Source organism: Chaetodon trifascialis, chromosome 1 (genome assembly GCF_039877785.1).
Source record: "Chaetodon trifascialis isolate fChaTrf1 chromosome 1, fChaTrf1.hap1, whole genome shotgun sequence".
In the NCBI taxonomy this organism is placed as follows: Eukaryota; Metazoa; Chordata; class Actinopteri; order Chaetodontiformes; family Chaetodontidae; genus Chaetodon; species Chaetodon trifascialis.
Genome location: NC_092056.1, coordinates 32,612,182 through 32,635,241, shown reverse-complemented (window position 1 = coordinate 32,635,241; position 23,060 = coordinate 32,612,182). Strand labels below are relative to the sequence as shown.

Genomic DNA, 23,060 nt, shown 5'->3' with positions numbered 1-23,060 from the left:
TTTCAATAAACATTTTGTAGAATTTGCAATAACTATGGATTTCTTTCCTCAACCTAAGTATTGAGTCTTGTGTCATTTGTATATATATCATTCAGCGAGTTCTCAATCTGAGGAAACGTTTGAGATCGTTAGAAAAAATATAAAATTGATATCTGAAACTTAGATTTGAAAAGGTCTAAAAATTTTATTGCAATATGTGGTGCATGGAACAAAAACATGGCAATTTCACATTATGCAAGAACACAGAGGAGAGGAAAAGATGTGCGTTTCCCTCAAATGCACTATTGTAATCCTCCACCTTTCGCTCAAGCCAAATACTTAAGAGTTTCTGAACCTTTATCAACTGGAAGCAAACAGTAGGGAATGTTTTGTTTTTTTCCCCTGAAGAAGCACTTTGCTATTTTATGACAAAAACAGCCATGACTGGGAAAATGAGGTATGAAAGAATGTTTCCTGGACAAGCCCATTGTTGGTTTTTAACCTATCACAGCCTGAATGGTTGTAGAGCAGGTTCACCGAAAGCATTTCAGTGCTCAGATAATCTTCTATTGTCCTGGTTTCCTTACATACTCACATCTTGAGGGAAGCCGTTCGTCTAGTGGTTTTCTGACTACTCATAAGTCAAAATGTAAAAAAACATCTTCTGTTTTCTTTGCGTGAGCCACGTGAAAGTGATGGAAACAACTTCCAATGACTCTGCACATAAAAGTTTTCTGCTCTTAAGAGTCCTCAAAGCCCCTTCACCATAAAATCCCATTCCCCCATCACTGGAAATAGTACCACCTGAGCAGGTAGAAAATTTCAGCTCTTATCCTTTTACAAGTGATTAAGTGCTTTTGGGTACCTGGGGTACGGTGAAGTGGAAGCAAGGTAAGACTGAATCCAACTGTCTGATAGCAAGGGTGGAGTCCATACTGTCTCCAGCTCTCAAAATTGTTCTTTAATGCGGAGAGCTGACTTTTCATTTGGTACTCGAGATAAGACAGACAGAAACGACAGGCTGGGCTGGGTCTGGAGCTCAGGGAGTGGAGAAGGGGTCATGTCTGCAGAGAGACTCATGCACAACTGGGTTATGATCCCTGAGCCTCCAGCTCTGATGCAGGGGTGTTGTCTGGCTCCTCATCATTGTAGATATTCTCCGCCTGAGAAGACAACAAGGAGCAAGAGGAGAAAATGAGCAAGCATTAATGTACAGACTGATGTTTTTGCTGGCCTGCGTAATCACTGACTTGTAGACAAGATTCTTCCTCAGCATACAAACAGCTCCTATTTCACTCTGTTAGAAACTGGGTTGGCAAGGAGCATAACAATGCCATGAAAATATTAATGCTTAACAAAATGCATTGGATTCTCAGTTACCTCAGTGGAAGAGAGAACCAGGCCTTTATCAGCTTACATGAGAGACTGACCTTTGTTTAGAGTTTTACATTCTCCTCTTAATGCAAGCTCAACATTCCTCCGTGTTTACCTGTCTTGATAAATTCAGTACAATGTCCATTTCCAAGTTTTGCTGACAGTAGTTTAATATTTAATATAGGAGTATAGCAAAGAGGAAACAACCTAAATCAGGGTATGAAAACATTATTCATGTTACATAAATAGAACCCCAGAGCACTTGTGATGAGTACAGCAGGACTCTTGTGGTACTGATGGAATAAGTGTTGTGGAAATGGACATTATACCGAATGGACCATGTGAGCTGTTGTAAGCATAAAGTAAATGAACCTCAATGTTTGGCCAGCCTGTTTTAGTGACTAACAATTATTTGAACATCAGTATTTATATGAGAAATGTTAATGAATACACAATGTTATGAATTAAAATGGAAATACCACATGTGGCTACCTCAGGGGTAACAGGCCAAATCTGTGTTTATTTTTGCCACCACACAGGCAGCACTGCTGCCAGGATCACACGCTTGCCACTTCTGGCAACTTACTTTGGTTTCAAGTTTGTGAATTAGGCAGCTTTATTAAGCTCTGTGTACAATGACTCTTTAGCCAATGTTACAAAATATTTTATTTCCATATAGGGCTGGGCGATAAACCGATAGCGATATGTCTCGCGATAGACACGTCATCAATATCAATAAAAAATGCGTTCAATAAAACATTTAATAATTTTTTCTTCTTTGTCAGAAGAAACCTGAAGTTGCGAAGCGAGGTTGGTTACATGAACAAACGCACTCGCTCTCAGGTAACCGAGCAATGTAGAGAGTAATCGCTAATCAGTGAGTGCCTTTTAGATGATTTGTCATCAGGCACTGAAGCAGATACCTCTGCATGGTGGTCAGCTGCTTGTGCGGTGGTGCTGCGGTTGGCGGACGTTGGCGAATACGGCTGCGCTCCAAAGAGTGAGCGCGGCTAAGGTGGTTAAATAAGTTTGTGGTATTACCGGTCTTGGTGGGGACGACAGTCTTGCATAAGTTACAGACCACATTGGTCTGACTACAGTCCGACTTATAAAATCCCAAAAACTCCACACTGGCGGGCTGACTTTCCCTGTTTTATCGACAATTTCGCTGCAGCGCTCACTTTCTATTTCTCATCTCACTCCTCGCGGAGCAACAAACACGAGACAACGACATGGCGCAACCGAACTTGATAATGTTACATGATTGGCGTGTTAGCATGTCTCTCACTGATTAGCGATTACTCCCTACGTTGCTCGGTTACCTGAGAGCGAGTGCGTTTGTTCATGCAACCAACTTCGCTTCGCAACTTCAGGTTTCTTCCGACAAAGAAAAAAAAAAATTATTGAATGCTTTATCGAACGCATTTTATATTGATATTGATGACGTGTCTATCGCGAGACATATCGCTATCGTTCGGCCCAGCCCTAGTTCAAAGTGAGGGTGCTGGGCTATTCCACTTTGTTGTTTGCTTGTGAATGAGCAAAAAATTGCGCATTGATTTATGACTCAATAGGGGCAAATTATTTGCTAATTGAGGAGTATAATGTGAGACTCAAGCTAAGCTGATTGTAATGGCTAATTGAAATGTATCTGTGCCGTGCACAAACTTACTTCTGCCTGTTCTCCTTCTCCCAGTGTGTTTGAGGAAAGGATTGCACAGGGCCTTGCCTTATTAGTTTTGTGAGTAACAAGTGGGAAATGGGTGGAGGGGAGGGGAGTTTGGTTGCATTGTTCAAATGTATTCATTTATCTAAGACTTTTATTGGTATTTATTAGGTTTATATGTGACTTTGTAAATATTTATTAAGATGGTGTGTATGTTTGTAATTGGTTTATGTAAATATTTATTGTATATTTCTGTGTGGGTATCTGTGTTGGACTATAAATAGTGATGCATCAGCCAAATATTTGAGCACACATGCTTACACAAGGAGTCTGTCTGTGTGTGATGGAGGAAGGTGTTAGGCAGATCTAGTCTACATGATGCAATGTAAAATAAAGAGACCATGTGCAAACATCATCTGGGACTGCTTCTCCTTGTTTGCCTCCTTTGGCCACAGACTAACACATGGGTACATTCATCGGAGAATGAGGAAATCTACTTTTTAGGTGTAGATGCAGGTGTATCTCTGGTATACCATAAAGAATGATAAAGGATTAAGCCAGATACTTCTGAAGCACTGGCACAGCTCTAAAACAAAGCGTGGACATGGGTCTGGCTATGTGAGACTACATGGGGAGAGACTGGAACTGTCATATTCTGACAATCCCAAAAAGAAAAACTGTGTGTGGGCAATGGGCGGTAGCTCCACTCACCATCTGCCAGACTTGCATGATGTTGTCCTCGGAGACTGAGCAGATGACCCAGGGTTCATTGGGATTCCAGGAGAAGTCAGAGATCTTGGCTGTGTGGCCACCATGGATGAACTGGTGGAAAAAAGGTGGAAATTAGAGATAGGCAGCAAGAGATAACAGGCAAGCAGGACTTTGGAACCATCAACATGTTCAAACCATAGAAATGTAAAAGGTCAATGGATTGAAAATGTCAAGCAACATTTGAGATGCTGTCTCACCCTATTCTGTTTTTATGCAGTTTTGCCATTGACCAACCAGTTGATGGGATGAATTATCAACTTAAGTTATGAAGTGAAAACAGCATTGTCAATAGGACAAGTGCAGCCAGAGAAACCTAATCAACACTTTAGAGTACTGAAAGGTGCTCAATTGACATTACATGCAGTGCTTTTTGTGTTAGAGTGGAGGAAGATTTTATGGCTACTGACATAGCTACAGGGCTGGAATAATACCATATGTTGTGCCCTTTCAAGAAAGTTATTTCAAACCACATACAATACAGCATAAACCAACTCACATTTCCCAGCGTCTCTGTCATCACACTCAACACTGAGATTTCTCAAACAATTAAGGTTACGTGATAAGCACATGCAGCTACACCCTGTCCAGTCTAAGTAGAAATATAGGTGTGTTATAAAGTTTACCAGGAGATTCCTGCATAGTATTTGCCAACTACAAACATACATACAGATGGAGCGGCCTCGAAATTCCCCTCCAGGCCAGAGGCCATCCAGCTCCCAGCCGGCTCCCAGCCGGCTGCCAGCCAGCTACCAGCCCCCCCCCCCCCCTCTTGGGGGTGTGCCCAGAATCCACTATAAACACGCCTCTTCATTCAATTGCAGGGTGTCACCAGGAGATGGCGTGTCCCTCACAGGAACACATCTCAAGGGCAAAGATTTTTACTCCACTACATTCATCTGCTTTAGTAGGCTTATTTGTACTTAGGCAGTCACAGTTATTCAACTATTTTACGTTGATTATTTAGATCAACTTAGAAAAATATTTCTCGCACAAAGTCTTAAAAAAGTCTTAAATGTGTGTTTCCATCAGCCTGTTTTAATGCATATTTTCGATTTGCAAACAGAAAATTCCAAAGTTTTTCTCTTACAATATACTGTATGAATGTTTTTGTGATTGTTGCGATCAAAAAAAACAAACTCATGTAAAAAAGTTGTATATAATCACTTCCTATATGACAATAACCATACTTCACATTACAGAAACAGTCGAAAAGATTCAGTTCCCATCTTAAAAAAAAACAAGTTTTAAGTTGAGAATATGAAGTATCAGCTCAAAGTTACGAAATTATGTGGTGGAGATTTAGCGTGTTGGTAGAGCATTCGCCCTATGTATGAAGCTCTCTGCAGCGGCTACGGGTTCGATTCCGTCTTTCAGCCCTTTGCTGCATGTTATCTTCTTCGAAAAAAAAGTTACAAAATCATTCCTGAGTCATAAAAGTGATGTAGCTTTACAAAACAGCCTGTGACTCCAAGAATAAACAGGCTCCATCTGTTTACATAGAGTTTGCTTTTGATAATTATCAACAAAAATGATGACCTAATTTTACTTTACATGCGCTGGAACAGAGACAGAGCTGCAGGAGCAGAGCGCGTCATCTGGAGATTCCAGGGCTCGCCTATGTTTTCCGCAACAGGCGCACGGCTCTCGGCAAAAATAGACCAGGAAGCGGCCAGTAGACAGTCATATTAGTATTGGTTGAATATACGCTAATTTTTGCGATCGCAAGATTTCCTGGTCGGACTGATAATATACATTTTGATGCATGAGGGAGGTGGGAAAGTTGGCTTATCCATAAATGTAATTAAGTGTAATGGAAACATTTAGTGAAGTCTATAAAGTAGCCAGCGACACAATATTAATATCTGTTGCACAAATTGATTTTTAATTACTGGAGGTACGCGCTCCCCTCAGCCCTCCACCTATTTTACTGGCCATAGCGAGTCTGTGGGACAGTGGGGGCTGGGAGCCTGTTTGGCTGGCGACCATCCATTGAGTTAGAACAAAGGATACACTGTAATGCAAATAATGACTCTTCAGCCAACAACGCGGCCGGCTCGACACTACACATGCCTGACAGAGTGACAGACAGGAGAACATCATGACGCCCGTGGTGATGATGCGCGATGTGTCAGTGAAACTACAGGTTTACTCAGCTCTGAAATGTGCCGGGAGTTAATCGCTTCAAATGCACAAATGCAGTGAAGTTCACAAACCACCAACAGTTTATAGAATAGGATGGACTGTCTATCAGTGGCCATTAGAGCAGCTCTCTAATAATTAAAATAGATGTCACACTGTGCGGAAGAGCTTAATAAGTTAACAAGAGATTTGGCCACGACAGCTGAAACAATGAAACAATTGGATTTATACTTTATCCAAAATCGGGGTGCAATATTGCATGCCACGGATTAGATAGATACAGAAATCATCATCTGAGAAATACTCATGATACTGATTTCACTGTTTATTGGCCGTTTTCATGTGTGTGTGTTAACTGATTGGCCAATAAAAACAAGTAGATTGGCCCATCTACATCGGCCCATTGGCCCTTTATGCCCCACAACATTGTTTTTTTTCATGGGTCTGATTGGCCATTAGGATTATTCATGATTGAATGTAGGTGTCCGTGCGGGGGATGAGGCTCGCTGGCTGCGGAGGGAGAGTTGATGTTGTAGTAAGAACCTGTCTGCCTGGTCTAACATGATGAAGTCATGTTGAACATTTCCGTTTCCCAAAAAAACATTTATTTGAGATGCAGCGGCACAATATTAATATCAAACACGCATGCACAACGCCTGACGTAAAAAATGCATTCTTGGTGCGCTTCTGCGTACCATGTTTACCCGCGACTATAACTTTTTTTTTAATAGTTAATGTTTATATTCATTGCGTGAACAGTCTGAAAAAAGAGACACAGAGAGGAGGACACAGACAGTCACACAGACAGAGTGATGAAAAAGATCAGTGATAATTAACTACAGTATATTAAGCCTATGATGTTGAACATCGCAGTGCGCAGTGCGAGCCGTCTGCTGCGCTCCGCAGCCACCTGTGAAGGCGAACGAAATCTGGAACCTTTCAGCTCAATGACATGACCTTGAAAGCACCAAGTGACTTGTTTTAACGAATTTCGTTAGATTAAAATATGTAGAACTGTAAAATATCGCTTCCATGAGGCTGTTCAGTCAGACATTAACAGATCACAGGCTGAAATTGGCATTTCATCCTCCCGTCCCTCCCTCTTCAGCGCACTGTAAATGATTTCTGTCCAGTAATATACAGTACACACACATACAGAAACTGCGTATTGCTGGTCGCCGCATCAAATAGCGACCCGCAAATCTAAAATGCGCTACAAACAGGAAACCCACCAACTGAAAGTGGCTCCGCGAATCAGGCAGAGTATTAAACATTTAACTGTTTAGCAGTTCAGAATGCTAGAAGAACGCGATGCACAACTTCTGTTATTCACGATTAATTTTCTGGGCACAAATCACTCGGCACGCGGAGATGCGCTGGGAGCCTCTCCAAAGGTGGAGAGAGATGTGGAGGAAAAGGCAGGATGGGCAGATGAGCAGATCCAAGAAGTTTGTGAACGAGCACGACAATAATGTGGATGATTAAGCATAATTATATTTAAAAAACTGCACAGGGTGCTCTACTAGACAAGCAGTTTTTCTTACAGCAGTGGAGGCTATGTGCAGATCTAATGAACGACTCAGCAAAGCTGACACGGTAATAATGACTGCTCCTCCTGGTGGACTGATCGAGCGAGTGCAGGCAGTTTCCGCAAATGGAGCTTAGGGGCGTTACGAGTTGGCCCCGCGCCGATGACGTCATCGCGGGGGATCTCATTACAGTCACGAACCCGCCTACTGCAGAGCAGGGACCGGTCACGGACCCGCCAGGGCCCCAGCATGAAATTAGGGGAATTTCGAGGCCGCTCCATCTGTAGAGCTTATAAGTTGCTGTGAGATCTGACTTACCTTGCATTCAGTAATCTTCAATTTACAGTGATGTTTAGAGGTTTGCATCCTGCGTTAAAATCCGAAAGGGCGGCGTAAACTTAATATCGACATGTTCAGGGGATGCACCCTATGTTTTCCCTGATGCTACATGGTGAAGTTACAGTGTTATAAGTCTGTGTTTAATTTGGCATGTACACCACTAATACACCAACCAGCCCATATTTTTTGTGAAAAATCTCAATTTTGAAACGGTAACCTCTCATGCCCACGGTTGTCTCCCAACTAAAATAGCGCAACTAACCAACGGAGGCTGGGAGGGAGCTGAAGTGACAAAATCCAATATCTGTAAAGTTTGTACAGAAACAAAGTTTATCGTGGTTCTCGAGTAATGTGTTTCTGTGGACACATAAGGTGTGTTAATATGTTGTATTTCTTAAAGGGAGTTTGATGTAAGAGAGAGCAACAGGCTTCCATTTCATTCAAATACTGTCTGTATATTTTTTTTACATTTTGTCACTACCACACAAACACTAGCTAAAGCAGTGGTTCTCAACTGGTCTGGCTTCGAGACCCACTATCACCCCTTAATGACAAGACACAAATAGAAGGCACTCCACTTAATAAAAAATCCCCTGCAAATTTCCTTCATTTTTTTTGCCCAGGCAAAGGCCCATGACCCACTGAAAACGGGTCCAGTTGAGAATCACTGAGCTTAAGTATGATAAGACTGTCAGACTTTCATTGACTGCAGTTAGTTATTGGTTTGCTTAATGTTTTACAGTCTAAGGGTCTGTTGTATTAATTACTGACTATGGCTGATCAGACTAATTCTTGCATCTGCATTCTTGTTGCCCTTTTTTACCTTCCCTTTTATAAATGACATTAACAATTATTCTCTGTATTCTTCTCATCAGTGTGTTTCATATTTAATGTGTAAAAAAGGGATAGGCGGTACAGAAAATGGATGGATGGATGGAATAATGAATTGTTCACATAAAAAAAATCTATCAGACAGCCTTGTGTAAAGGTCAAACAGGTCATTCAGGTTACAGTTAAAATACACTTGGTAGTGTTTTTCAAGACACTGACTCCTAAATGTTGATTGGATACCGTTTTGTCTGCATAATATGGAATTATCACTTACTGCTATTGCACCACTTGTCTTGGCCACGATGCCCCAAGTTTTTATTTATCAAAGGCCAAAGAAGTCTTGCCTTAAAGATGACATAATTCCAGGCCTGTGACTATGGATCTCATGATGACTGAAAGATCTAAAGGTGATTGAATAAAAATCTTAATTTTAGGATATCACTTACCAACAGCTCTGGAGGACCATCTTCAGCATCCTCTGCTGACTGCTCCTCACCAATTTTGCTAGAAAAACAAAACCCAACAAAAAACTGAGTCTATTTCACAGACAGTATCCATCAAATCTGACTGAGCCTGAGCTAGAATGGGCAAAAATTACCATCTCTAGATGTCCAAAGCTGGTAGACTGGTTGCGGTAGGTTTGTACCTTCAAAGCTCTACACATGCTTATCACAAATGGTAAAGAGACCAAAAAAATTTATCTCAATTCCAGGTTACAACACTGCAAAATGTGAAAAAGTCCAAGGAGGGTGAATTCTTACACAAGCCATTGTATGTATAAAGCCCTTAATGGGCTAGGACCATAATATATTGCTAATTCCTTTGTTCACCATTTGCCTTCAAGAACGCTGCGATCATCTGCTGCTGGTCAACTGGAGGTTTCCAGCAACAGCTGACAAAAAAAAGGCGATGCAGCCTTTCTCAATTTTGCTCCAAACCTCTGGAACACACTACGTATGGATATAAGAGAAGCCAGCCTGTGAAATATTTTTTGAAAGAAAGCTTAAAAATTTTTCTCTTCACTTTAGCCTTAAACTAGCTACGACATCATACAGGCCTGAAACCCTTGTGCTTTGCCTCACATGTATGTACTGCTGCACTTCTTTTAAACTGTTGTATTTGACTTGATTGAATTCATTCTATGTACTCTATTTTTAACTTTACTTTACTACTCAGTGGTATTATTTTCCATCTTGTGTTATGCATTCTCTCTATTCTTTTTGTCCTTATTTTTATCTTCATTTTACTATTAGCAAGTAGGTTTTATTTTCCACCTTATTTTCTATGCATTTTTATGTTTAACACTTGATGCATGTGATTTCTTTGTTGTAAAGCACTTTGAACCGGTCTCTCTGGTACTGATAAACCTACAAAGAATTATCAGCTGAATCTACAGCTCCCCTCAGCTTTAAGTAGCTTTATTCTAAGCTTCAGCTCATTGCTTTTACTGCTGGCCCACAATTTCACCATTTGGGTTCACTCTCATAGTGTAGTTTCCTGCAGCGGCAGGCAAATACCTCTAATAAACCCTCTGGACACTATCTGCTCAGCAACAGCCGACAGACACAGTTAACACTAGCAGGTGAACATAGAGGAGCATTAAGCAGCTGAAGAGCCAGATGTTTCCCTCAGGAGTTGGTAGAGACTGAGGACAGAGCTAAGAAAGAGTGAATATTGAACTTACATTCATCCAGTGGGCACAGACACCACTTAACACTCAACTTAAAAGGTGATCTTTCTCCACTGCTCTGAAGTGGCAAAAAATCAGTTTATCAGTTAATTAATCCTTTGAAATGGCTATCCTACTGGCATATCGGAACATAATTGTTACTACTTATACCACACAAATACAGGTCAAATAGCAGGATATAGTGATATTAGTTATTTATGATGTTTTCATGTTATCTTTTATGACTGCATTATATCTCAATTGTAGTTCTCTTTAGTTATTAAACTATCATCTGAAAGCAACAATGTAATCCCCAACATTGTGATACATATTACAGCCATATACATTGTATTTTGTCTGTCAATATCACCAACCTTCTCACTTTAGAAAAGAGGAGTTCCTGTAGCTGCTTTTTCCATGCTCTAATCTTGTATTTTAAAATATATGGTGTGAATGTTTAACCACTGGCCCTTATTAGCCAACAAGTGAGATTAAACAACTGACAGAGCTTTTAGCAGACATGAGAGCTAGGAGTTGTTCCTTGCTGAAACATTCATATTTGACAGTTTCATTTTCTCATTAGTTTTTATGTCTGTATCATGGTATTCTTCTTGCTATACAATTATCACTTCAACATATTTTGCTCAAAACTCCTGAGCAAAACTTTCATAATGCCCTTCACTATGGATATAGACAAACAGTATAGGTATGAATGGTAAAGGCTATGGTGGAGTTTTTTTACCTGAGATCCCAGACGTTGAGACGTCGGTCAGTGCCGCTCGACGCCAGGATTGTCTCATTGTGAGGAGACCATTGTACCTAAGGAATTGGAAAGTTGGTCACTGGCAGGTCAATGTAGCAAGAGTAGTATAGCAGCATGGAATTTTTTGTTAAAAAAGAATATACAAAAAAATCTCCTTTTGGCTTGGTCGCACTTGCTATTTTCAGGTCTTTCCAGAGAGTTCAGTCGGGTTCAAGTCTGGGCTCTGGCTGGGCCGCTCAAGGACATTCACAGATTAGTCCCGAAGCCACTCCTTTGTTGTCTTGGCTGTGTGCTTAGGGTCGTTGTCCTGTTGGAAGGTAAACCTTTGCCCCAGTCTGAGGTCCTGAGCACTCTTGAGCAGGTTTTCATCAAGGATCTCCCTGTACTTTGCTCCATTTATTTTTCCCTCGATCCTGACTAGTCTCCCAGTTCCTGCCACTGAAAAACATCCCCACAGCATGATGCTGCCACCACTATGCTTCACTGTAGGGATGGTATTAGCCAGGTGATGAGACGTGCCTGGTTTCCTCCAGACGTGATGCTTAGCATTCAGCCAGAGTTCAATCTTGGTTTCACCAGACCAGAGAATCTTGTTTCTCATGGTCTGAGAGTCTTTTAGGTGTCCTTTAAGCAGGCTGTCATGTGCCTTTCACTGAGTAGAGGCTTCCATCTGGCCACTCTACCATAAAGGCAGAATTGGTGGAGTGCTGCACAGATGGTTGTCCCTCTGGTAGGTTCTCCCATCTCCACAGAGGAACAATGGAGCTCTGTCAGAGTGACCACTGGGTTCTTGGTCACCTAGCTGACCAAGGCCCTTCTCCCCAAATTGCTCAGTTTGGCCGGACAGCCAGCTCTAGGAGTCCTGATGGTTCTTAACGTCTTCCATTTACCAATGATGGAAACCACTGTGCTCTTCAGGACATTCAATGCTGCAGAAATTTTTTTGTACTCTTCACCAGATCTTTGCCTTGATACAATCCTGTCTTGGTCTGAGGTCTACAGACAATTCCTCTGACTTCATGGCTTGATTTCTGCTCTGACGTGCACTGTCTACAGTAGGACCTTATATAAACAGGTGTGTGCCTTTCCAAATCATGTCTAATTAATTGGATTTACTACAGGTGGACTCCAATCAAGTTGCAGAAACATCTCAAGGATGATCACTAGAAACAGGATGCACCTGAGCTCAATTTTGAGTGTCATAGCAAAAGGTGTGAATACTTATGTGCGTGCGATATTTCAGTTTTTTATTTTTAATACATTTGAAAAAAAATCTAAAAAAACCTTTGTCACTTTGTCATTACGGGGTATTGTGTGTAGATTGATGAGACAAAAAAGGAATTTAATCTCTTTTGGATAAAGGCTGTAACATAAGAAAATGTGTGGAAAGTGAAGGAGTGTGAATGCTTTCTGGATGCACTGTAAATGTCAATGATACACTTTCACTCTCACCCACCAGCAAACAGGAGAATGGCTTCAAGTTATACATATTAAGTTACTTCCACAATTATGAGGGTGAGTAATTCAGCTTATAACTTGCTTGACACCTGTAAACTTGTTTTCTTGACAGTGTTTGGCTAGATTGAAAGACAGATGACATGCATTTTTTTCAGTCAGATAAGCGCCATAGTCAGAGTAGAATAAAGATAACAACTCTACGATTTGCACTGTGTTTGTTACCTTTTAGCTAACTATGGTCCGTGTGGATTTGGCTAGCTTCAGACATGTCAGAGCCAATAGTAAAACCTAAACTTTAAGGTAACTGAAAGAGCATGAGGTAGCTACTCCCCAGAAACTAGTTTATGAGTTCTTACTCTTCATCAGTAGGACAATATTATATGAATAATATTAATAATAAGGATATATGAATTCATATCTGTCTGTATCAGAAGTTGAGAACAATTTAACCAGTATGATAAAAACAGGTCCAGGACCTTAAAATAACACAATGTTATTAAACTAGAACAGAACAGAACAAGTATTTTGTTTTACTTTGTTTTACAACCACTGTGTTGCTCTCCTGTTCCAGTCAGCATATTACGCCCAGCTCTAAATCCCGGGGGTCCCCGAGCTGTACAGAGGACGAGCAGCAATGGCATGAACTAAGAACTTTGACAAGTCACAAAATAATGTAAGTGTAGTTCAAATGCTATAGATACACACAGGTTACGTACCCTCTTCATCTCATCCTTTCTATGCAAAAAAATATGCAATTGTGGTGTGCTGGGAACCAAACTGATTGTTTGTCAGTCTGCAGTTAGAAGAAAGATGTCTATACAGTACATTCGTGTGAAGATGTGTTAAAAAAAATTACATCACTTACCTGGAAAATTTCATCTTTGTGGGACTCAAAGGAGTGGAGCTTCAGTTTGAGGTTCCTCAGATCCCATAATGCAACAGTCTGAGAGAAACAAAATAAAAATTGTATAAAGTTTTTATTCCATTGTATTTGTTATAGAGTTTAGATTGTATTTTTGTCTCTTCTCTACCTTATCAGCAGAACCTGTAGCAAGAATGAACTCGCTGTAGGGGTTGAAACTCAGACAGTTGACCTCAGCAGTGTGCGCGTCTACTGCGTGGCTGGCTTTTGATGTATTGTTAGACCGAGTGTCCCATCTGGTGGAGGGGGAGTCAGGCACGGCAAAGATATTTATTTGATTAGGAAAGAAAGAAAGAAAGAAAGAAAGAAAGAAAGAAAGAAAGAAAGAAAGAAAGAAAGAAAATTAATGGAGCAGTTTTAACTGGAATATGTTGTCACCCATTCACAAAATGAGACAACTGACCACCTATCTGTATCAGTGAGACAGAACTGCTTGTTTGTGTGCGAGGTGAATCAATGCCATATCACTATTCTACTTCATAGTTGGAGCCTATGGTCCCCTTATAAACCGTGTCCCTGGACGCAGAGTCCATATATCCAAACCACATTCTCACAGTTCCTACAGAATGGCTGTCATATTGATACAGGGAAGCTGCGCATAATCATAGAAATGGGAAAAGAAATATTGATGATGAATATTTTAGCATCTTACTGATATACTATATAACTTCAATAAAAATGTTTATCTTACACAAATTAGCATAACTTACTATCAGTACAGTCATGTTAGCTTAAAATAAAGAACTCACTATGATGTATCAAAATCAACATGTTTATAACTTCAAAATATTGACAAATAACTTTGCACCTGTGAAATTTGATTGCCTGTTGCTTGGTTTAACATTTCTTTCATTCGGGTCTGGCATATTCTACTGTTTGATTGTTCAGAACCTGCTCCAAGATGGTGGCAGCAGAAATGCATCTCACAGGCTTGATGCATCATGTACTGTATATATCTATGAGCAAGTTAAGATACTATAATCAACAGCAGAGGAACAAAAACACTACAGATTTATAATGTATTATCAATCTAAATTTAATATAAACCACATTTTATGATGATAAAAACGTGTACTGCTCATTTGAAGCGTAATATGTGGATGTTTTGTATAACAAGCTGTTATGTCCCTGTAATTTACCATTATGGGCAAATAAATAAAGTGATGGTCTGGAAAAAAACCTGTCAAGGTTTTGATGGTGTGCTGTATGTAGCGGTAAGATGCCTGTGTTAGTGATGAACTCCAATACTTGTGATTGTTTTTAAGAGAAAAAACTAAAGTTTTCAACCTCTGTAGCACCAGTGCTATGTGCTAAAAAGATTTAGGTACAGCTCTGAGTCACTTACATCATGAGTTTCTGGTCATCCGCCACCGAGCCAAACAGGGATTCATGGAGCAAATGCCAGGAAACATCTTCCACCACTGCTGTGTGGCCAGTGAAAATTGTCTTGGCATCCACAACCTTCCCTTCCTTTGGGCTGGCCCCGATGTCCCATAGACAGATCGTCTGGGGAGAAATAGAAGGGGGAGGACAACCAATAGTTTTTTAATCTCCTTGCTACGACGACAAGTTATAAGCTGCGGATGCACTATCATTGTAAGACAAAACTCTGTGCTTTATGGGTGAGCTGAACTCAATTCCAGCTCCTCAGGTGGCACTAAACTCAACAGAACAAATGCTACAGCTAGCTTACAAGATGGCAATTAATAAAGCAGGACATGTTTTTAGATGATCACTGTCAGACAGCATGTTTCACAGTACAGGAAACAATATGTGATTCTAGAATATCTGAAGTGAGTTTTGCTGCCTTGTTCTGCATATATCCATGTCAACTATATAGACAGTTTTCAGTGTTCGGAAGTACGATATTAGTTTGATTACATTTCTCAGTAATTTCCTAGTAGTGAGAGTATTTTATAAATCTTTGTGTCCTTGTTGTCTTACTTGAATTGGTTTCTATTTTTTCAAGTGACAGGGAAGGGTGATTTTTTTATTTTCTTGAAGAATCCTACTTTTTATTCTCCGGCAGACTCTCACTGTCATCTGTCTTTTGACTACAGAGGGAATAGAGCAGTGGCCCGGTTTGATGGTACGGAGCAGAGTGAGCTGGACACAAATGACTTTGGAGAGATAGTCAGTCGGGTGGAACTGGTCTGGTGCCAATGCCATATTTTTTACTCCATTTTCTCAACCTGCTACTGCAGGTGAGAATCTTCTATCAGTTTAATGATACATATTGTTTAAACGTTATTACATATAAGAGAGAAAACTAAATTAGTGCTACTAATTCCATTGTTGTCTGTCGCACAACTGAATTTCACTTACAAATCAAACAGCATAAAACAAAAAAAAAAGCAATTCTACCACAGGGCCTGTCAAAAAGAGAACATTTCAACCATTTTTCCATCACTCTAAGTAATGTATTTCAACTTCTCTGCTCACTTGCCAGATGATTCTCATCTCAACTGCAGCAGGAAATGTTCAGGTGTTAGTGACAGACAAGTCCTGTCCACCCATCTTATTAAAGCTGCTACTCTTCCTGGTTATTGTGACGTTCCACAAATGTGTGAAGATGTTATCAAACACTTTACTTTCTCTCTCTCTGTCACTATCCTTAGACACTTGTACTGGTTGTCTTCCGCTTATCTGGGTCATGGGGGCAGCAGCCTCAGACAGGAAGCCCTGACAGCCCTCTCCCCAGCCACTTCCAGCAGCTCCCACTAAGGGATCCCAAGGCATTCTGTAACCCGCCTTAAAATGTGAAATAAATAAATAGTTAACTGAATACATGAGAATGTTGAATCAGTTGAAGGGTTGCATTTGATTCACCAAGAGTTGAAACCTCCTGATAAAAATTAAATTTAAAAGTTCACTTGTTTGAAATATGTACATTTAATCAATTAGATGTCCATTAAAAATGGCCAGAAAGCTCTTTTAGAGGCAACGGTGAAAAGTATGGCTGTTAAAAATTATGCCGTTCCTTCCTCTGTTAAGAGACTTGCTGCCTCTTGCCTTTAAGAAATGTGCAGCTGCACTTGAGCAGAAGGGAGCGGACACGGGAAAAAGCAGACGTGGAAGTGTGGAGAAAGCAAGCAAACAATATTGATCTGAAAAGTGTTTAAAAACTGGAGTCTGATGAACAGCATATGTAAAACAACCAACAGAGGTTTTGGTCAGGCTTTTTTTGCTTCTGTTAAAAGTTCAGTCAGAGCGAGGATCCTGTGATGTGTGCAACACACACGCAGGCAGGAAATGGCGAGCCAGACCCAGTGACTACGTTATTCAAATTACTCAAATTCATCGTGCCAGTGAGGGGACCTGCTGAGTACGGTTGGACTGTGATAACTCGCTGCCAGAGCGGTAGGAGTGTGTGGATTTATCTTTTATGAACTAAGAGAAAACTTTCTCTGAACTGGATTCAACTGGATCCAGACTTTTCTTTGAACTGGATTCAAACCACCTAAACAAGAACTGAACTTGAACTGAATTGTCACACTTGACATCATCTTTTGTTTCATTGTTCGTGATCCATGGTGATTGTGTTTGTCATTGTAATTGATGTGATTTTGGGAAAAGGTTCATTTGTACTTTTACCTGAGAAAGAAGAAAAAGAAAAAAAGTTAACTCAAGATAAATAGTGAAACAAAAATAAGTCCAACTTATTTATCTAAAAATGAGACAGTTAATAGTCTGGTCAAAACTAGTCAAAAGTAACATAATACACTGTCTAACCTAAAACACTATTTCTAACCTAGAGAGGGAAAAGGGGGAAAGTGTGTCATACCTCTATTACACTTACCTTTGTTACCTCAGGATAATTTGTTTATTTTATCTTATTGTTAATTTGTATGTGTTTATCTTGTTCGTATTCAGTAAATTGCCGGCTCTTACATCTAAAGTCTGTGGTCTTTGGTCTATTTTTTTTTATAATGCTTCCCCACTCCTTTGAGCCTAGAACTGGTCCAGTAGCATAGACAGTGGTGTTGGTTGACAGAGTGCTACAATTCCCATGCAACGCAGCAAAGAAACAAACTTATGTTCCCCCCCCCCCCGGGTCACTTACATGGTCATCTGAAGCACTGAGTAAATTGCCACTGAGGTTGGGATTCCAGGAAAGGCCATAACCTTCTTTCTGGTGGCCTTTCAGCCTCAAGTCAGGACTACACTCGCCACTGGGATCTGAAACACACAAATACACAATGCATTCAACTACATATGTGTGATTCATTGGCATGGGAGCATTCTGAATCATGTTGTCATTAACATATAAGTAGTAGTAGTGACCCAACCTGGTTTAGACGGGTGCTTATTGTAGTCGAAGACCAGCACATCAGACGTGGGAGTCTTGGTGGCAATGATGCAGTGATTCTGGGGCATGTAGCGGGCTCGGTTCACCTCTCCTTCGTGGTTGATCTTGATCTCAATCTCTATTTTCCCACTTACTGAACCAAAACCACCAAATTCTGACAAGAGAGTACAATCAGACTGTAAAACATCCACTTTTGGAAATGGGCACCAAACTATTTACAGGTGCATATTATACCTCGTGATGTCAGCTATTTTACTAGAGATACACAATATATATGTGGCTAACATGCAATATAAGAAATTATTGTTACTGTGCCAAAAATGGCATATCATCTTATAACTGTATCCACTAATGAAGCCTTGACTGCAGACTAAGGACATCAAAGGTGGGTTTCCTTGATGATTTTCTCTCCTCTGTGTCGGTACTTGCTTATATTTTACTCAACAAAAATGTTAGTCAAAAATACAACAAAATTGGCTGGGAGGGAGACAGGATGAAAAATGTATCAAACACCTGCTGAACAAGCACAGCATTAACTTAGGGCCAATGCACACCACAACATTTTGCCAAGATTTGTTTGTCCCAGACAAATTTCTGAAAACCCTGACTTCATGAAAGTTGAGACACTGGAACTGTGTGGGTACCATTTCACATTTTCGTGTCTGAAAGATTCATTTTAGTGGTTGACATATCAGTGTCAGTATTTCTTTTAGTTGTATGTATGCTAGATTGGCATTGTGTGTATTGAGGTTTTGACTTGGACGGTACCTTAAAGTTGTTCAGTGGCCATACTAACATACAACACACCAAAGGAGCAGTGAGCCTTCAGCAAACCTACATACGACTGGGCATCCATCAACATACCTGCTGGAAGACAAAAGAGGAGTTTAAACATAAAGACTGAATCTTGAGTCATTACTTAATTACATAACCAAATAAAATATCTGAACGAATCCATGTGCAAACCACTTTCTGAAAAAAACCTAGAACATTGTATTGAAGCACTGAACAGTGCCTCACAATATCCCTCACAATTTGCTACTGCAAATTTCAGCCTGTATTTAGGTTCCAGCCGGTGTAAAACCAGTCTTAGGTTCTCTGTTGACTGTTTGACCATTGGTGTCTATGAAATGTTTTGATGACTATTTATTGCATCTCATGTTCTCTTAGCATGTGACAATGACACATGTATGCAATGTTGACAGATCTGCACTTCTGCATACAGAAAGCAGTGACAGGTATTGAGAGTTGTTGGTGATGTGCCATAACATGAAAAGACCACAAACTGATAAAAACAGGGACGATGACTACTCTTCTGACTTTACAATGACTTCCTTATAATGGTGACAAAGTAATATCCCAATGTATGTGAAACGTATTCAACTGCAGCAGCACTTGTGCAGGATGACTCCAAGTGTATTTACCTCCTTTCTCGCTGTCGTAGTGTGAGGCGTCAAACTGGGCATCATCATTTGGTACCTGGACGCTGGCAATCACAAGGTGGTTCTGCTCATCTGATGTATGCGTCCCCAAAACCAGCCTGTGAATGGTGTAGTCCTTCCCCTCTGGCCTGCAGACATGGACATTATTTTAATCTATACCCAGTACACAAAGATATAAGATGATGATGCCTGATGATGATGAAGAAGATGCCTTTCAGTATAACATTAGCACAGGCCTTTTGGTATGGAAAGCAAATTGATTAGTTTTCATAAAATAGTCCAAAACTGTCCAACACGCTGATAGTAAAAGCGGAACAGTATCACAGTATACTTTTATACTGGAAAGAATTCCAAGCAACAAAAACAAACACATTTTTGGCTTTAATGAATTGCCAAGTGTATTTTTGTCAATCACTAATTTCAGTCATACTTCTGATACAGACACACACAGGGATGTCCTTTTGGAGTTTTTTTTTTATATTTACAGCCATAGTTGTCTCTAATGTTGATATCTATCTATCTATCTATCTATCTATCTATCTATCTATCTATCTATCTATCTATCTATCTATCTATCTATCTATCTATCTTTGCTGAGTGATTGCAACACACAAACTCATAGTTTACTCATAGGCTTGGCTAATGATTCTCAAAGCGCCAATTTTCTGGTCCACTTTTTTTTTTTTTTTTTTTAAATTGTAATCCTCTTTATGTTGAAAGTGTGCAAAAACTGTTACTACTAGCAACTTACTAGTTATACCTGCCGCAACCGCTTTATAGCTGTGGCCAGACGCACAATAATAATGTAGGCCCTTTCGGTTACCGTTACTTTGTGGGAATAATAAATCTCCTAACGTGTCTCAGCCCGTGGGGCAGCTCCTGGTTTATCAATAAACAACACCAGAGGTGATTCTAGCCTATAAGTTGAACAGTACTGCACGCTAACGTGTCTTTGTTTGTTTACATTCGCCTCTCCCTCAGCGCTCGTGCTCTCACTACACTATGATGCAGGGATATGAGTCAGGCAGAGAGCACACGTTGAGATTATTCTCAGTGTGTTTTATTTTCAATCAATAGATTTACCGTCGCGTCTACAACTCACAGTTACAGTTGCTAAGTGCCTTATTCTTATTTATGTAATACGACCTGTGGAACCATCTTCCAGTCTTTGTCCGGGAGGCAGACTCTGTCTCTACATTTAAGAGTAGGCTTAAAACTTTCCTTTTTGATAAAGCTTATAGTTAGGGCTGGCTCAGGCTGGTCCTGGACCAGCCCCTAGTTATGCTGCTATAGGATTAGACTGTCGGGGGACATCCAAAGATACACTGAGCTCCTCTGTCCTTCTGTCCCTCTCCATCCGCACGCTCTCATGTCCTACCACGGCGTGTTACTAACTTAGCTCCTTCCCCGGAGTCTCTGTGCTTTGTCGTCTTGCAGGTTCCCATGGACAGTGGCTGAATCTGGATTGTGGATTTCAGCTGCATCTCCTGCCTTGGCCCTGCCTGACATCCACTGCAACTGCTACTGCTATTATTACATCCACTGTCACTGTTTCTGTGACTGCGTGTCTGTCTCTCTGTCTCTGTCTCTCTCTCTGACTGCTTTTCTGTCTGTCTGTCTGTCTGTCTCACTCTCCCTCTCTTGCTCTTCCTCTCTCACCCAACCGGTCGAGGCAGATGGCCGCCCACCCAGAGTCTGGTTCTGCTCGAGGTTTCTGCCTGTTAAAAGGAAGTTTTTCCTCGCCACTGTCGCCAAGTGCTTGCTCATGGGGGAATTGTTGGTTTCTTTGTAGATAAAAGAGCTTGGTCTGTACCAGCTCTATATGGAAAGTGTCCTGAGACAACTTCTGTTGTGATTTGGCGCTATACAAATAAAACTGAATTGAATTGAATTGAATTGACATACAGTTCTAAGCACAAGGGTTTACATCTAGTCTACTGTTCTGAGATTCAGAATATTTTATTTCTCTAAATATATATAAATAAATATAATAAATAAGGAACTATAAGTGAAAAACTCTGGGAACCCCTGAAAGTTTAATGTTTATTTACTCATTATGCTGTTTTATGTAAAAATTTAATCTGGAAAGTAACTACTAAAGCTATCAAAGCTATCAAAACTTAGTGAGCCAAGGTTTCTGCCACCAAGAGTTTGTATTTATGTTATTTTACAAAAACTTAAGGTCTTTTTTTTCAGTGTACACAGAACAAACAAACAGTATGCTGTATTCATTCTAATCCCAGGTGTGTTACTCTAAATTTTGACACCAAAATTTTAATTTTTGCTGCAAACGGATAGCGGTTCTAAATATTGGCTATCGGTTTCACTTGATTCTTAATAATCGGTATCGGCCCTGAAAAATCCATATCGGTCGATCTCTACTTCAGACACAACACTGACAGCTGTCACATCCAGAAGTTCTCCAATGATACAGCCATCGTTGGACTTGTATCACAGGGGGACGAACTGGAATACAGGGAGGTCATCACCAACTTTGTCAACTGGTGTGGACTGAACCACCTACACCAAACACCAGCAAAGCAACAGGAGATGGTGATCGACTTCTGCAGTGATGTGCCCCAGACTACACCAGTGAACATCCAGGGTTTGGACATTGAGACTGTGAATGGGTACAAATACCTGGGTGTTCACCTCAACCACAAACTGGACTGGACAAACAACACATATGCCCTGTACAGAAAGGGCCAAAGTCACTTCCAACTGCTAAGAAGACAGCAGCCCTTTAGAGCCTGTTAAGAATATTAATGACACTGTGGTGGCATCGTAAGTTTTCTACGCAGTGGTCAGCTGAGGTCGTGGTAGCTCTGAGATGGACAGAAAAAGACTAAACAAACTAAACTGGTCAGGAGAGCTGACTCTGTCCTGGACTGCCCTCTGGATCCCATAGAGAAGGTGAGTGTGAGGAGGATGTATCTTGTTGACATTGTTGCTCGGAGTTAAAACCATGTTTTATGACCAATAAGATGGAAATGATGGAAATACCTGCTGACATCTGGAAGCCACTGGACAGTAAGACTGGGCCACTCCAGTGCATGAGTCATTACCAGGTCATAAAGGAAAGGAGTGTTTTTCTTCCAAATCTTGTACTCCTCATTGATGACCCTTTCTTCCACTGCATCGTCATATACTTAGGCAGAACAAAACAGTGTAAGTTGCAGGTATAACAGTAAACAATGAGAGCTAACGCATTTTCCTTAGTCCGCTGCACTGGAGCAACTAGAGGTTCAACTTCATGTAACGTTAACAACAATCTGTGTCAAAACACTGACAAAGAAATCGTAGCTGGTCACATATTCAGTATTATTGTCTTACCCATTATCCATATAAGGGTATTGTCAGCCATGGGTTCAGAACTGGTGTACTGCTCGCTAACTAACCACCCACTACGGTGTATTTTGGTGAAGGGGGTTGTGACGGTGGAACAAGCAAACAATTTCTTAAGTTGAAATAAGTCATGTTTTGGGCCTTGGGTGTATACTGAACTTAAAGAATAGAGGTTTGGCATGCCATTCTAATAACAATGTAACGTTACAACTGAGAATAGCAAGCAGAATGGTTAAAACCAATAAGACTCCATATAGGATTTAGCATATCATGCTAGCACCCATAGCAGAGCTAAACGGCAGTGGCGCGCATACTCAGCAACACAGTGAAAACGGCCCACCGCGTACGGTAACTTATCATCTGTAAACTTACCCTCTTTATCAGCCATGTTCCAATCGTGATCTGTCACAATGCTCGAAAGCAAAGTCACAAGATAGACGCTGTTTTACTTTATACTGTTTCTACTAGCTATTAGTGCCTAGTTTGTAGCACTACTACTCCTTCCTTTTCAGCGCCGAATTACT

General features: G+C 40.6%; 1 protein-coding gene across 1 annotated transcript; it reads right to left on the bottom strand.

The window, feature by feature from the left end:
• Positions 1-48: 48 nt before the first annotated feature.
• Positions 49-23,050, bottom strand: LOC139347385 (histone-binding protein RBBP7). Its single transcript, XM_070986991.1, has 12 exons — positions 22,909-23,050; positions 22,195-22,339; positions 19,174-19,319; positions 17,730-17,903; positions 17,504-17,619; positions 14,786-14,946; positions 13,550-13,676; positions 13,384-13,461; positions 11,040-11,116; positions 9,075-9,132; positions 3,731-3,841; positions 49-1,142 (listed from the first exon to the last, which is right to left on the bottom strand). Exons 1-12 carry the CDS (start codon positions 22,922-22,924, stop codon positions 1,071-1,073), a joined length of 1,281 nt encoding a protein of 426 aa, XP_070843092.1. The 5' UTR covers positions 22,925-23,050; the 3' UTR covers positions 49-1,070.
• Positions 23,051-23,060: the final 10 nt, after the last annotated feature.

Excerpts from the sequence above, each read along its gene's own strand:
- LOC139347385 (XM_070986991.1), bottom strand. Across the intron at positions 13,462-13,549 it reads CTACAGGTTCTGCTGATAAG|ACTGTTGCATTATGGGATCT; the intron begins GTAGAGAAGAGA and ends TGTTTCTCTCAG. Across the intron at positions 3,842-9,074 it reads ATGGTCCTCCAGAGCTGTTG|TTCATCCATGGTGGCCACAC; the intron begins GTAAGTGATATC and ends TTTTTCCACCAG.